The sequence below is a fragment of the Fukomys damarensis genome, unplaced genomic scaffold, assembly GCF_012274545.1.
Source record: "Fukomys damarensis isolate Sample0158 unplaced genomic scaffold, DMR_v1.0_HiC HiC_scaffold_11, whole genome shotgun sequence".
NCBI classification, from domain to species: Eukaryota; Metazoa; Chordata; class Mammalia; order Rodentia; family Bathyergidae; genus Fukomys; species Fukomys damarensis.
This window is the reverse complement of record NW_022900923.1, coordinates 26,216,038-26,233,029: the sequence shown is the minus strand read 5'-3', so window position 1 is coordinate 26,233,029 and position 16,992 is coordinate 26,216,038. Positions and strand designations below refer to the sequence as shown.

The 16,992-nt window shown below is 42.4% G+C and overlaps 1 protein-coding gene across 4 annotated transcripts in view; it reads right to left on the bottom strand.

Annotated features, from left to right (window-relative positions):
- The window catches only part of Rgl1 (ral guanine nucleotide dissociation stimulator like 1), a 260,886-nt gene that overhangs the window by 97,721 nt on the left and 146,173 nt on the right, over positions 1-16,992 (bottom strand). For 2 of the 4 annotated variants that reach the window (XM_010640560.2, XM_033762134.1), the window contains exon 3: positions 15,738-15,848. The exons of 1 other annotated variant lie outside the window; for it this stretch is intronic. In XM_010640560.2, the coding sequence (XP_010638862.1) occupies positions 15,738-15,848 (111 nt within the window). Of the gene's footprint in view, positions 1-15,737; positions 15,849-16,847; positions 16,987-16,992 lie in introns of those variants that run through there. One more of the 4 variants, XM_010640561.2, reaches the window with a different exon arrangement.

Here is a 16,992-nt window from a genome sequence, read left to right as displayed (position 1 = left end):
GAGAGAGAGAGAGAGAGAGAGAGAGAGAGAGAGGAATACACACATTTAAATATGGTAACATAAAAGTTAACAGGCATAAATGAATTGAGCCTTAGAAGAAATGCTGAAGTCAAGTAAAAGGACTTTTTTCAGATATTCTAGGAACAAGATTAAGGAAGGGAGTGGCTCATTGCTGATAGGTGGGGCAATGTTAGCCGATAACAAAAAGAAAGCAGAACTGCTTCACCCTCTTATGCTTCTATCTTCCATACTGGAAGAAAATGATCCTTGAGCTGCAAAGGGCAGGACCAACATAGTGAAGAGAAAAGTAAAGCCCAAGGTAGAGAAGGAGATATGGCAAAAAACACTTTGTCCTTGAAGTGATTTCAGGTCACCAGAGAGAGATCATCAATAACTAGAAAAGGCACTGAAAAGACCTTCAGACATGATCTTAACCCTGATGAACAAGGCCTTCACAGAAGCACAGAATCAAAGAGGTGTCTAACAGTGTTGACAAGAATGAACCAGTTCTCAGACAGCAATTATGACAGAGTTGAAATTAGTATTCCTGCCATTCACTATTGCTAAAATTCCAGATTTGCTTTGTAAGCAATGATCCCTGAGAGCTAACGTGAAATCACTGAGAAAAATGAAATCCTATCAAACTAACTTTCCTTCCTTTTCTGACCCTACACAGGGAATATGGAATGCTACAGACATGATGTTCCCAGACTTCAGCAATCCCACCAACTCCCTCCTTAGATCCTGATAGACATGATGGAACTCGAACCTACATACCACTGGAGTCACAGGACTATTCATCTCATAGGACCTTGAAGATCATTTAGTCTAACTCTCAAAAGTTCTGGGTGACTACCAACAGAACTGGAAATACTCAAGCAAAGCAGAGGCAAAAGTCTGCCTGGCCCTCTGTCAATTCCTAGGGTAATCTAATTCACCAGGACAAAGGAGACTTCGGTTCAATAACTCCTAAATGTTGTGCTTTGGGGTTCTTTCCTGAGAATGAATGCCATCTATGTCTACAAGTATCAAAAAAAAAAAGGTTGGTGGCTTTTGTGGACAATTGTTTTTTAAAAAATCAAGCATGTCTAAGATATAATTTTAAAGAATCTGGCTCCAGGAGAAAAAGCTGAAGCATTAGTCACATGTTTTACATTTCTTACTCTTGCTTGCCAGATTTTTTTTTTTTTTATTAAGAAAGGAAAAATGGGTCAGCCCAAAAGAATTTTTACAACTGTCAGAATAAATACAAGGCCATATAACCCCATACACTTCATTTTTTTGGGAACCTTTTCCCTCCTTCTCTCTATGCTTTTACATGTCCTCTATTTCAACCAAAGCACACCCCTGGTGACTGGCCCTACATCTTGTGTACTGCAAGGACACTGTCAGGCAGGAATAAGACTGATGTGATCCTGGATTAGAACACAGCCTTTTCTAATTTCAGCAAGACATGGTGGTGGGAGGATCTGAGGGTCACAAGAAACCTTCTACCAGCCAGCAAGGCTCCAAGGTCACTAAGAAACCACCCTGCTTCTTAGAAATTATCACCACTGATTAGATCACTTTGAAAAAGACTTCAAGAAGCAAAGAATCAATCGCTTCTCGGCCTTCTGGCTAAGATCAAATGAAGAAGCAAAGAATAACACAAAAGTGATTCCTGGACTTCAGGGGACACTTTAGGACTTTAGGGGCATTCGGGAAATCTCTTGAGAGATTCCTGCTTTTGGGATAGACATCAATATTTAGGTTTACCCTCCCTGCACGGTCTGGACTAGCTGAAGAGTTCCAGAACAGCTTCCACTAATCAGACCTAAAATCTATAGTGTTCCTGGTACCATCCTACTCTCTAACAGAGCTGACCAGGCCTCCTGGTAATGCTTCTGACTAAGCCAGGCAACCCAGGACACTATTTTTCAAACTCTTTTCTCATGACTCATAGTTCGAAACATATATATTTTATATATATACTGGGACTCAGTCCACATATGTATATTTTAAAACAAAACAGTTGCCAATAGTGTCATTCTGATGTTTCCTATATTCCATTGTGTTCTAATTTAAAGTATTGACTTTTTTAACCCACTAGTAAACCACAGGTAACTTCTGAAAGTAAAGCCTGAAAGTAACACTGCCCAATGGAAATACAATGCCAGCCATAGGTGATTTTAAATTTGCTAGAGGCCAAACTGAAAACACTGAAAAGAAACAGGTGAAATTAATGTTGCCAATATTATATTTAACTTGTTATACTATATATGCAAAACATCATCATTTCAACATGAGACCATCATAGACAATTACTGCGATGTTTGACATTTTTTCATCAAAGTCCTCATCTTCTAGAATGGATCTTACAGAGACAGAACATCTCAATTTGGATCAGCTGTAATTCGAGGGCTCCATGGGCACAAGGTGCAAGGAGCTGTCACAGGGAACCGAGCAGCCCTAGAGGGTTCTGGTCTCACATCTCCAGAGCAGCTGTCTCGAAGCAGAAGAAAGGGGCACCACTTTCGGCTCAGCTCCCCTGTGCACAACGCACTATCGGCTCCTCATGCGGGCTCCACAGCCCTGATAAAGGACAGGAAGTCTCACAAGGAAAACGAACACAAAGAGGCTTGTAAACCAACAGCATGCATTATCACCTTGAAATTCCTCAAACACAGAAGTCCAAGTGTACTTCTTGTCTGTGACATCAGAAACACAAGCAGCATCCCATATGGTTGAAACTAGAAAGTGACTTTTAGACTGTTCTGAAAAACATTATTTGCTGATTACAAACCAGAATGGACAGCATGACTGCAACTATGTTAAAATGCAAGCCTGTGAAAAGAACTGTGTTACCACGGCGGGAGTATGGGTGATCTTTTTTTTTCTTTTACAAAATAAAACAGTAAAAAATCAAAGTACAAAGTTCTTACATCACTCTTTCGAGAATGATACTGCTCGGGATGGGGGTGTAGCTTAGTGGGCAGAGCACTTGCTTAGCATGCGCAAGATCTCAGTAGTGCACAACAAATGAACAAACAAATAAGATGAATAACATAACTTTAAGAAAGCCTTCCTTCTTTTCCAAAGTAACCACATGTATCATTGCATTGTATTATACATTATATATGTATATGGTTCATAGCTACATGTCTCCCAAAAGCCTCGTGTCATCATAGGTAGGGCTTTTAAAAGGTGATTAGATTATGGGGGCTCATAGCTGACTTGCTGTAAGGTTGTGGGATCTGGTCAAAACAGAAAGGTCCCCAGGGCTGGGGATTCAGCTTAGTGGCACTGCACCTGCCTTGCAAGCACAAGTTCCCGAGTTTGATCTCTTGATTTAAAAAAACAAAACAAAACAAAACCTCAGAAGGGCCCCTAGGGACACGGTCTGAGTGTTTCTCTCTCTCCTGGCTCCTCCCTTGGCTCTCTCCTCTTCCCCACTGCCATGCTATGGGCAGCGTTTCCTTGGTCAGGCTCCTCAGCCTTGGAGTCCACTATAGACTGTAACCACGAGCCAAAATAAACCTCTCCTCCTTCAAGGTGCCGACGTCCGTGATGAGAAAAGTGACTCAGACACATTCATTTGGGTGATTTGAAGATCCCAAATGAACAGGGCAAAGAGAAACATTTAAAAAGTAGTTGATCAAGTAGCGGGTGTCATAACAGAGCTTTTGGCAAATTGCTACAGAAACTCACATAAAAGGATAGTTCATCCAGAAGAGAGGAGTAGAAGAGTGAAGACCACACTTGAGCTGGGACTTCTCTGAAAGGGAAGCCGGAGTTCAGCAGTCAGCCTATGAATATTAAAGCGCAGTAGGAGGGTACAGTGGCACAGTCAGTGACACAAGGAAGACGGTGCTGCGTATAAGCATGAACTTCACCATGGATGATGGAACATACAACTCAGGGCTTTCAACTAAGAATGGGACCGGCTCTTTTCATGGAGACACAACCACATGGCCAGAGGGTCGGAGAAAAGAATTGTTTAAACTTTCTTCTGCCACTGAGAAGAGAATCCCTGACCCTGTGGCTGTCTGTCAGGGCAAGGGGCTGAAATCAGAGCTGCCACTATCAGCACTTTTTAGCCCAGCCATCTGAAGTCTTACAAGCTTTTATCCCTCAAGCAGACACTCATCTGTGGATTGTCTAGATCAACACTGCATAGAAAGGCATTTCTTAAGAGAATATCACAATCCTCCAACTCTAACCAAAGAATGTTCATGGAGAAACACTTACGTCAACTTCAGCCTCCTGAGAAACACTTTTATGGGAGCAAAGCAGCAGCAGGACCCCCAGAACCCCCTGACAGTAGATTGTCTGAAAGCTGGTCCTGGGTCTTGGCTGATGATGGTATCACAGCTTTGCAGAAAAGAAATGAGCATACATACACCCTGAGTCACTGTACAAGAATCCCTTCCCCTCAGCACCACTCACAGAGTCAGCAGATAAGAGAGAATTCAGTGTTTGTCAGTAACATGTAACGTGAGCAAATCACTTATTAAGCGTTTTTGTACAAGAGATTCAATTTTGAGTTACAGTTCTGAGTACAAGGGTTAGTAGCTCCATAAGGCAGCTGCAAACTGGCAAAAATTAACAGAGAATGGGTGCTGGCGTCCGAGTACCCTGACAGAATAAGACGGGACTGGAAGATGCTTGGGGGAACCCACATGAATAGAAGGAAGGTCAGATTTGTGGTCAAGCAGCCAAAGACCCTGGAGACTATTTTTAATCCAGAAGGACAGGAAGGAACAAGAACAGAAAAAGGAACTTACACAGGAGAGATGGAAAGCAAGAAGGAAACATCTGTAATAAGCAAATGGAAAGACAGTGAGAAAAACAGATCTTTAGAACTGTGTTCCGAGCAGGGAGGCCAGCAACACTGCAGGGAAAGACTGGCAGAGAAAAGGAAACACAGAAAGCAACACCAAGACTACTCAAAGGAAGTATTTTAAATGCCTACATCTTACAAGGGTCAATGTAGGTCTGGTTACATTTTTGCCTCTGGCATTAGGTCATGAGTTCAAGCCCTGCACTGAGATTTGGCCTCAAACCAGGAGTTGATTTTCCAGCAGCTCTGTAAGGCTGGAAGCATTTTTCCATTCCTTGGTGCATTAACTGTACCACACTCTCTGCAACAAATTAAAAAGTACCAGAAAAAAGGGAGAATAAAAGAAACAAAGAAAATAGAAAGTTTTATTTTTATTTTTATTACTATTGTGTTTGCACAACATAATGACTATATTCATTGTGGGGAATTGGTACATGCATAAAACACATCTTAATCCTTTTACTTCCCCTTCCCTTCTCTCTGTATCCTCCTTCCACCTCTTAGTCCCCTTCCTATTTGAAGATCTATCTCCATTTCCTATTATCTGTCTTTTATTTTGCTTTTCATTTCTTCTTTGAGTTTCTCATATAAGAGAAACCGTGTGATATTTAAATTTGTTTATGTCTGATTTATTTCACCTAACATTATGGTCTCAAGGTGCACCCGTTTTGCTACAAATGACTCAAACTTGTCCTTCTTTATGGCAGAGTAGTACTCCAGATGCCACATTTTCTTTATCAATTGATTTATCTGATGAACATACAAGCAGAAGGTTTTCATATGCAAGATATTCACTGATATTGTCTATGGAATCCTCTAAGAATGAAACAGTCTTTTCCCACAACCCATCTATACAGAGAAGCTTAGCTATCTGCATTCTCAATGTTCCTAGAATCTCATTGGTAGTGAGCACCCCTTGCTGAGCATGGAGCTATCACAGGTAATCAGCAAGTAGGAAGAAAGAACTCAGAATAAATACTCCCTCTGAAATAAAGAAAAGAGAGCTGAATGAGCAATTCAGTGCAGTAGTGGTTTGGGGCTCAAGTATTGTATCACCTAATTAACAGGTGGCATAGCAGAAAATGCTACCTTCTTTCTGTTTTGTTTTATCAAGACAGGGTCTTTCAGTGTAGCCCAGGCTGGCCTCAAACTCAGTGATCCTCCTGCCTCAGCCTCCCAAGTGCTGGAATCACAGTTGTGTGTCATCGTGTCAGGCTGGAGACTTTATCTCATGCAGTGTAATTGAGGACTTGAAATTTATGCTGCAAGCACAATGTGTTAACGTCCCAAATTATATCTAAGACTAGCATATTGTTTACCGAGTGGTTTTAGAAAAACTGTTTCTCACCCTCTAATTTTTTCCATCAGAAATAGCAACTACAGAAAAGAGTATTACCCACTGTTCAATAACAAGATTGCTTTTTAAAATACAAAAATAAGAACACCAACAAATTAACTACAGAGAAACTGAAGAAATTTGAGGCAGGTGGCAGAACCACTGAGTCAAACCCCCGGCCCTGAAGAAATTTGAAATGCAGAATTTTGGAGCCTGAGGAATAATTCCATCTTTCACTGTGCAGGCAGGCAGGTAGAGAAAACTCAACAGATTTTACTTCTAATAAACAAGGGTTACGAAAGCCTGCCACCGTTAGTCCCTCCTCTCAGGTGTGCCAAGTGAGGGAGCAATATCAGGAACACATCTTAAATGATACTGATGCTGCTGCTCAACCAAGCAATCCTGGGTTGAGTAGGAGGCACTCGTAAGAAAGCCACCCAGGCCTAGAGAGGGCTCCTAGGCAAGGTTCAAACAGGGGCCCTGAAGAGAGGGGCTGACAAGAGTCCCAGCACTCAGTGAGTGAGCGAGCACCATATCCTAGGGACCATGCCAAGCACCTCGCAGGCATAACTCACGCCTTACAGTAACCCCTCAGGAAGGCAGTGGTATTACCCCCCCCCCTTACGCACAAGGAACCCAAGCTTACAGAGCTTAAATAACTCCACAACTCAAGTGCACATGACTTACACGTGGCAGAGGTGAGTTTTGCATTCAGGTGTGTCTGGCTCCAAAGTGCAAACTCTCAACGAGTACACGAAGTTACCTTCCTACACCAGGCTCCCGCCGGAAATATCCCTGGGAAGGAAGGGCTGCATGGAAGTGCCAGCTCCTCCAAAGGCCCCAGCAGAGCAAAAAACCAGGCACTAATTCTCCAGCCAGGCTCAGATGGCTCTCGGCTCTGTGGATGCGCGGTTAAAGTCATTTAAAAATGCAGTTATTTATTGCACTGTGTTGTTGGGAGGAGTCAACCTTGGATAGAAGTGGCAAATCTTTTCCCAGGCTTCTCAAACTAACCAACTGCTTCCAGTTTCCTGCGTTTTCGATTTAGGAGTATCACTTATCTCAATAAACAATTTCAAGTGTTGCAATTTTAGTTGAAAAAAAGCGTGCCTATAAAGCATTTTATTTTTAGCCAACAACTAATCCAGTTTCAATTATTTTGACCTATATGCATTAAACATTCTTTTGTTAGGTAAAAATTCCACAGATTCTAGCTACAGGAGTTACGGGCCGAGGAGGGCACTTACCTAAGGAAAAGGTCCTAGCAAGAGGGCTGCACAGAGACTCAGGTGATACAACTGACCAAAGACATCCACCTTTAGCAGAAAAGGTATGGTTTGGGCCTGCAAATTATCTTTAGAATTATGAAGCTTTAGAATTAAAAAGACTTGGCTTTGGCTTCACTTTTATAAAAGAAGAAAATGAGCATTTAAACCCCCTAAAAGAAAAACCAAATTGTTTACTACCTTGCAGAGAAGCGCCAACAGACAACTTCTAGGGGAGCTCACACAAAATAAGATGAACTGTGTTGAAATGAATTCAAATGAATAGACCACAGATGGCATAAGCAATTAAACGCTGGAAAATGTAGGGTAATGAGTCTTTTTTATGAGAGTTTTGAAAATTCTAGAACCACCAGTGACACACGGTCCCAGCCATCACCGCTGCTACCCGCAGAAGTCATGTGCCGCACAGTGTAATGGAGAAGGGACCAGAGATGCAAAGTGTCAGAATACAGTGCACAGCCACATCAGTGAAAAGCCACAGCTATTTCTGCACCATGAAGCAAAGAGATCAATGCTAAATGACACGTTCTTCTCTCTCTGCTCGAGACTAACTGGACTTCTTACAAGGTGGTGTCTCCTATTCAAAATTATAGGCTTGTTCTACATTTGGTCCTTGCTTTCTTCCTCTGTTTTAATTCTTTTTAAACTGAAAGTAGTTCTGAGAGTAAAAGTAATCAGGCAATCACAATAATGACACAAACTGAGGAAAGCCAAGCAAAGCATGACAAAGTCAGGCTTTGAGAGTGAAATTAGAAAGATGCAACAAATACTGAAAAACAAAATGTGAAAAAAATGTTTAATATTTAGGCTGTGTGTGTGCAAGTGTAAGTGTGTGTTTAAGAGAGACAGGGTGAGAAAGAGACTGAGATGTGGTAGTGGTAACCTATGTAAGCACTGGATTGTACTAAAATGATTCTTTTAAACAAGGAGTAGAACTAGCAATCAGAGTAACCCTTTAAGAGCTATAAGGCCAGCAACTAGGACAAACAGTGCCAGAGAGGGCTTAAAAACATGGAGTAGGGAAAGAGAAAAAGACTAGGACACCTAACCATAAAATTTTTGTGTCCCCAACAACCCAATTCTAAGTTTAAATGCTGTTGTCTAAAATAAAACTCTGTAATCATGGTCCTGTGGGTTTCATATTTATTCCCTCTCCATGACCCACAGATTCAATTTATGTAGTTTGCAGGAAAAGAGAAGAAAAGAAAAGGAAGCACCAACTCTACAAAGACTTCTGGAGTCTGAGAAACCAGGCAGTGCTTTCTGCCTTGTTCCTAGGGAGCCTGAACTACATGACACACCAGGCACACCCAGATCTGGTTTTTCTGCAGGGCCTTCTCATGGGAGAGGAGGCATTTTCTAGTGTATTACATGGATGAAGCTTGATGCGAAGTCCCCTTACATCTGACCCAAAGAGAACAGCATAGCGACCCCGGAACACCAGATGACTCTCGCTGATCTGCTCCCTGAAGCCCAGGCACCTGAGACCCAGACCAGCCAGCTCCATCCTCCAACCCTTCCTCCACATCTCTCGTTTGCCCACACTCCCAATCCTCTTCATTCCTTGCGGGGCGGGGTCTTCTTCCTTTTCTTCACCTCATTACCATTAAAGCCTCCTCCTGAGTCCCCTTGCCTCAGTCTGGCTCCCCTTCTAATGCATTTACCCTACAGCTGTCAGTCATCCCTCTAAAATGCAAATCTTTTTTTTTTTTTTTCCTGTTTTTTTGAGTCAGGTTCTCACTATGCAGTCTGGGCTGGCTTTGAACTAACTACATAGATCAGGCTGATAATCCTCTTGCCTCGGGCTCCCAAGTGCCGAGATTTCAGGTGTACCTCACCATACCTGGTTTAAAGCACAAATCTGACCCCATAATCCTGCCTAAAGCCTTCACTGGTTACCTGTGTTCAGAAGCAAATTCCATAGCTGAGAAGCACGCGCTTGGTGAGGTGGCTCGTGCCCTTCTTCCCAGCCCCCTTTCCTGTCATTTTCCCACCAGGCTCTGTCTCCCCTTCCCCAGGCTGAGCCTCACGCAGGGGTCTCACGCTCCAGGCCCTCCCACAGGTTGGAATGGGGCCTCCAACCTACCTGTCAACTCTCCACTGCAAGCATCTCTCTCGTGTGCAGCCTTCCTGGACAGCCCGTCCCTCTGTCACATGAGAGTGGCAGCCCCTTGCTGGGCTCCCCTAGCAGGGGTCACGCTTCCCACAGTGTACTATGGTCAGTGGGACTTTCTCTGCCACCTGTGCGCTCCTCCACAACAAGAAGTGTTCACGTTGCTCTCAATATTTAACATGGGTCTAGAATAAAGCTTTGGATGAATAAAAGAAGGCTATCACAGGAGAGGTCAGCAGGCTCAGTACAAACAGCTCACACTCAATGTGTTTGCCGGCAAAAGACCTAGAAACTGCCAGCAACTCCAGCGAACTCTGAATCAACTCTGTGGAGCTGGCCACACCCCTCAGCAACCAGAGCCTGAGTGAGCTGAGTCTCTCCAATGGGGTGAACATCTATTACCCCCATCTTTCAACCAGTACTTTTCTTGCTGTGTTTATAAAAATCCGTTTTTTCTGCAAAAAGTATACCACGATAGAAATTAAAATGTCTGACTAGCTTCGCATATCTTTTTCTTTTTTAGCATGAAATATGTAAGACAGTCACTGGAAGATGTGGATTATTTAGGACTGGGAATGTAGTTCAATGGTGGAGTGTTTGCCTAGCATGCATGAAGCTCCAGGTTCAATCCCCAGCACTGAAAAATAGAAAATTGGATTTAGATGGAGAAGTTTAAAAGGATATGTATGCCATGGACAAAGGAAACTAAAATAAGTAGGATGGGGAAGTGAAAAATTCCAAATATGTGCTCAAGTGAGAGACATACTGTTTATCTTACTGTTCTCATTTTCTTTCTAAAACTCCAAGAGACTTTTTCTTTATAATGTAATAGGATTAAGAATGAAATATGTTCATAATATTAATTTAACAGAATGTATACTTTTTAAATTAATTTTATTGGTACATTTAAGGTATATAATACGTATAAGGTATTGTTAGAAATTCATTGTTGGAAATTTGCACCTTTACATAACCCATCTTAGTTCTTATTTTTTCCCCATTCCCCTGCCCTCCCTCCTTCCCTATCTACAAAGACTTTGTTTCCATTTTTTCATTTTCTCATATTAATCCCATTCCCTTCTTTCCAGAATGTACACTTTTCTAAGAGTTAATGTGCCTTTTACCTTTATGCTGTTATTATTTGCTAAGGATAGTCATGTACTCCCTAGTTTGTGCACTGAAATGTGTATTCTTGATTACATGCTACATATCTCCTACAAAATCCCAATGGATCTTGAAAGCTGTGAAAGGCACCAGACCAATACTATCTCAAGCAAGTCCTATTTCCTATATTTTCTTGATTGGTATAGGTTACCATGTTACTGGATTATTTCAGAAACATGTTCCCAAGGTCAAAATGAAAAATACCAGCTGGTTATTTACAGATGGTTGCTAAATTTTAAATGTTAATTTCTAAACCCTAAATTAAACATTCCAACAGACATGAATAATGCAAACCAAGGGCCTGTTTTCCTAGATGAAAACAAGGATGACCAACTGTAAACTAAAGGCTCCTCTAGGGCTTATCTCCTTACAATTCTAAAATCCCATTTCTGCACTCTCAAACCACACATAATTGTAACACTTGCCAACACTTTTTAACTCATGCATTGCTTTCTTTCCTCAGTGTTCAGCAATAAGCAGCTTGGACCTCTTGGTTTTAAGTCACTGGGAAATCTGTGTTAAAATGTGTAAGTGTTGGGCTGGGGATTAGCTCAGTGGTTTCGCTGCCTGCCTCGCAAGAGCAAGGGCTCAAATTCGATCTCCCGTACAAAAAATAAATAATTAAAAATAAATGTGTAAGTGCTATCTTTGTGTCTGCTTTGTTCCAGAAAGACAAGACAACTATAATAAGCATTACTTACTTGACTTTTTCATTCCTACAACCTTCTCCTCCTCTTTATAAACTAGTATCTTCATGCTGATTTAGTTTTAAGTGAGAAGCAACGAAACATTTATTTCAAACAATATTAGTCCTTCAAGGACAAGGGATTTAGCTCAGTGGCACCATGCCTGCCTTGCAAGTGCAAGGTCCTGAGTTTGATCCCTGGTACCGGGAGAAAAAAAAAATTAGTCCTTCAAAGAAAGATGAAGCTTCATTCATTCAACAAGGATTTATTGAGTTTCTGCCAACTAAGCACTTATGGCTACAAGTTTGGGATTTATAGGGGATACAAACAAACAGGCAGTTACAACAGTGAGATAAATACATGACAGGAAGACAAAGAATGCTCTGAAACCCACAGAAGGGACAGTTCATCCAGTAAATGAAGACCAGAGAAGATTCCCAGAAGTGAGTTTAGCTGAGAACTCAAGGGACTGTGTATTTATGAGTAGCAGCACCACTGAACTGCCAGGTACAGTCCATTTAAGTGGCGCAGCAACTGAAGGTCTGCATTCTAGTCCTGATACAACAAATGGTACTCTTCCCACTGCAGTCACATAACCCATGGACTGGCCGCAAACCACCCAAATATCACACCCTATCCAGATTTCCACTTCCTTTTATTTCTCCATTCTCCATTCTTCTGCCCTAGTTCACCATCTTTACCAGTCTCATAGTTATCAAGCTTTTTAACAAATATTTACCGAGAGCCTATCTGGGAACAAGTATGACGACCACTGGACAAGGGAAGGGAGGCACTGGGGCCCACCACAAGGACCACAGGACCACAGATGTGAGGAGCTGAGAAAAACTACACAATTGTCCATTGGTTCATCCACCCCCACAAACCTCACACTAATAATCCCATTTGTGAAAACAATATCCATGTTTTGAACTCATCTTAGTTTTGGAACATTTTTCTGGAATCTGAATCTGACCTATTCTGAAGACACCAAAGCTCCCTCCCTGAACTCTTTTCCTCTGTCCCTCAGAACATTCTTCCTAAAAATCATAATTTCTTGCTTCCAAAGAAGACTGATATTTTCTTAACTTATTTCTACACATCACTGTCAATATACAATCACAATGCTGGGAACAAAGACAATACTGCCACGTTGTAACCATCCGCCTTTCTAAGCTCATCGGACACTCTACAAGCTAAGTGAATGGCTAGATGAGATTACTTTTTAATTTCTCTTCCAAGTCCTGTGATTTTATGATTCTATGACATAATTGGAGCCATTTTTCTATGAAAGTTAAAGGTGGGTAAAATTATTCCAGCCTAAGATGTTATTATAAAGGAAACATGGGTCAGCATTTCAATAATATTTGGTTTTTCAAAGTTGCCAATATAACCTCACTGCCAATGGGCAAGACCACAGCTGCAGGCATAAGTGAACCAGGCTGTGGTATTGTGTTACAATGAAAGATATACGCTTCTACTTCAAGAGATCAACTAAACACAAAACTTAAGAAATAAATTTAAGAATGACCTAAATGTTTTGGATTATACGATACTTCTCATCTGAGTATGTGTAATTACTATACTTTCTAAAAGTGAATCTTCACTATGTTTTGAGATCTTAGTACTAGAAAACATAATAATTGTACTCCATCTTTTAGGCTTTTTGAACAACATTCCAGACATGTAATAAGTACATGCCCATGCTCATGTGCTACACAATTCATACGTCTTTGGTGTACATGCTTTATACATCCAAAATTGAGAGCTTGTCATTAAGATACACAGCTTCACAACACAGCTCTCAATTTGTAGCACAAGTTTATCACCTAAAGCATAAAGAAGACCGGAAAGCCACAGGTCTCAAGGCTTGCCCCAGGAGCAACCTCTAGGGGGAAAATCACCATAAGCAACCATGTTCTTTCAAGCCAGTGTTCTCTTCCACTATCACACAGACAGCTTTAAGGACCCAAGCAGTTCTTAACAGCAAGCAGTTCTAAACATCTTGGCTCAAAACTTCCTAGCTGTATGAACTTGGCACACAGCCTCTCTTGTCGTTAGTTATGTGCTACAGAAAAAAGAGAGACAGAGACTGAGAAAGATTTTCTTAATACCACCTTCCTCAAAAGATTGTTGTCATACTGCAATAATTTCTGCACCTAACCTGAAGGTTATTGGAATGCAGAAAAACAATGGAGAAGCCACTCTATTCTAAAGAGAAAGGTTTTGTAATTGCTATGGCTCAGTAGGTTAAGTCACATTTAATTAAGTCTGGAATTTCCAAGGACAAAAACAGAGCTTCTTCATAAGACACTTGACGTAATTAAAAATAACAAAAACAAAAACAAATACAAGAAGTGGTATCAGGGTGGAAAGCTCTAAGAACTGGCTCTGAAGAAGCAGGATAGCACATCTATAACCTTAGCACTTGGGAGGCTGAGGCAGGAGGACTGCTGTGGGTTTGAGGCCAGCCTACACTACATGGTGAGTTCAAGGCCAGCTGAACTATATAACGAGACCCAGTTTCAAAAAAAGAGAAGCGTAGTAGAGCTAAGTCACAAGGTTCCTCCATCAACTACAGCCAAGTTTTTTTACATTACCCTGCTTCTCAGTATTTAGATCTATTATTAAATTCAGGGTCAACCACCTTTGAACTCTATATAAATTTGAGAATACAGAAAAGGGCAGAGAAGAAAAAGTAAATGGAGCCCAGTATGAATTATTAAATAACTGGATATCTGAATGATAGATTCCAGACATGGGGTCTACAGATTGAACCCCTCTGTATCCCCCATGATGTTCACCACTACTTTATTTGGCTGGAAACTACAACTGTCACCCAAGCAGCATCAGTCTCATCAGAAAGAGGAGAGCAACCCGACAGCAGAACTGGTTCAGAAATTGTGAATCATTCTGCAAGAGCCAGACGGGCCAAACCACATCAACATTACATTTAAATAAAATACACACACACAACCACCAAAACAAAGTGATGACTTGTCAGAACTCTAGCTCTGCTCTCCCTACCAGGCCTGCTTGGGACGCTCATAATTAACACTAAAATCATATTCTCAGTATGGTTCCTCAATGATAAGTGAAGACCACTAATTTCCACTGGAAAAGGTCCTATCTTTCCCAAGCACATCTTCAAGGTCACTAAGTTTACTGCCCTTGTGGGTACAGTCTGGGTAGAGGTACACTTGTAGGGAAGGCCCAAGCCAAGGCAGCTGGACAAGGCCAACTTCAGAGGTCCATTTCAGCAACACTGTAGAGGAAGCAATGGCTGCTGGCCCGTTCCCTGCCAACCCCAAGACATACAAGTCCCATGCTGTCTCCACTCTTAACGTGAGACCCTGGGCTGCTCTGCTCCCTGCCCTCCACCACACTCCATCTATGAATGCTACTCCAAACAGCCTGAATTTTCCGAAACTCAAAGCCAGTAAGAATGCTCTGAACCCCACTGCCTGTGAAATCTGAGTGTGACTACAATCAGACCAGGAGAAAGCACCCTCCATCCCTCTCACCACACTATCCCAGGATGAATTCTATCTTCAGATCAAGAATGTCTTCTTTCTTCCATGTGTTCATGTTTGCCCGAGCAGTAATCCTGTTGCCAGGCTTTCCCTTTCACACAGCACCTTGATTTGGGATATGTTGAAAGGTCTACTAGGCAAATTAAGAACTCACATGATCCTATCCAATACTCAAACGCTCGGTGGAAAGGAGTCTTGTTTATAGAAGCAGTGTTTTTCCAAAGCTCCCCCCCCCACTCTTCACACTCTACATGTGAAGTCTTGGGCTTAAGCAATGCCTCTGCCTCCTCTTGGGCTATAGAAAAGAGACCACAATGGAAAGTCTGCCACCCCCTCAGAGGAGGCACACTTGGAATGGCCTGTACCCTGAGCATTCCGCCCTGCTGGGAGGGGAGGTGGGGAGGCTGTGAGCATCTTAGGCAGAGGGCAGAGAGAGAAAGGGTGCCATCTTGGCAAAGTTGCTCACAGCTCTTGTCTGACAAGAGTGCTGCTTTCTGGCCTGTTAGTGTGTGTCACTTTTTAGTCACTCCACCCCCAATCCATTTGCCAAATACTTCAAGATGTTTCTGAGAGGTTCTGAATTATTGACAAAGTTAGGGAAGATGCATTGCAAAACATCAAGCAAAAACAAAAACAACACAAAAAAACAGCCCTCCACAGCTAGTGCAAACACTTGAGTCATTAGTAGTTTCCTTTTTAAGTCCAAAGGAAAAGGGGGTTGGCCTGTCTCTGCTCAATAATAATGATATTCACAGAACAGACACTGAAATTCCAAAGTTCACGATCTGTCCAGTTTTACTCACCCCTAGCCATCTTGCTCCTTTATTGGCAGCCTGTTGAATCTGGACTCTTTTGAGGGTGACATGGTAAACAGCTCCTTCTTCTACCTCTTCACCCCAGTCCTGAATCGAGCTCTGCCAGGGATGGGATAAAGAGAAAGAAAAGGAGTATTTTTTTTTTCTCTCTGCTAACCACAATCTATCCCAGCTGCTTTGCTGCTTACAACAGCACTCAGGGCACAAGATGGGCTGTACAAAATAAATATTCCAATCAGAGCAGTACAAGACACAGTGCAATAGGGGGAATGCTGAGATTTTCTTGGCCCCTAGCCCTTTCCTGTGGTATCAGGGTCCCCTGACTTTTCCATTTAATTATTTTTCCTAGACCTGTTCACATATCTTAAATAGGGTTTTTTTTTAAATCTTTTTTCTTCTTAAAAAAGCTGTGGCTCAGTCCTGAATAACTTTTCCCCCTTTCTGTGAAAAGAAAGTGAGTTATCTGCGAAAAGAAAAATAACTGATTTGCCTAAAAAGTTTGTACTTTTAAAGTGGTTCAATCATCTGAGCATACTAAATTTCAAACTCAGACACAAACGAGTGTTTTTATGCCAAGAGTCCTCGCGCCTTTGCAAGTGAAATGCTTTGCATGTCTTTTTCTCCTCTTGTTGTTTCGGATCCCCCAAAGTTATCGGAGGTGGAAGTTTTTATTTCCGTAAAATATTCCGGCAAGTGCAGGAAATCAACACATATTCATGAAGCTTCAACTAGAATTTCTGCAGCGACCCCCGCTTTTCATGCCGCCAGCTCTTGCACTGGGGTTAAAGGGCTGCTGGGACGGAGAAGCGCTCCTCGGTTCACCCAGACTAACCAGCTCTTTTCCCTTCAGAGTTCTGCTCTCCTGACAAGCATCTGCCCAGACCCCCCCACTGCAAAGGCTGAGAAAGTAGGGATCGTTCAAGGAGAAGACGCGCGGAGAGGGAGGAATACAAAGCAGAGTGAGAAAGCTTCAGCTCGCAAGTACGGGATCGGATCGCTCCGCTCCGCTCGCTCCGAGAGTCCAAAACCCGCCCAGGGAAAGCGGGAGAAGATTCCCCACCAAAGCAGCCTGCGGAGGAGGCAGAGAGCTCTCGTTACCATTTTAGCTTGCCAAAGCAATTTCATTCTCAGTTTTCTCTCCGGTTCGTGGACGCTGCATGATGCGCCCTGCTCCGAGGCCAACGCAGCGTCTGCTGGGCTCAGCCCGCGGCGCTTTCCGAGGCCCCGGCCCCGGTCCCGAGCG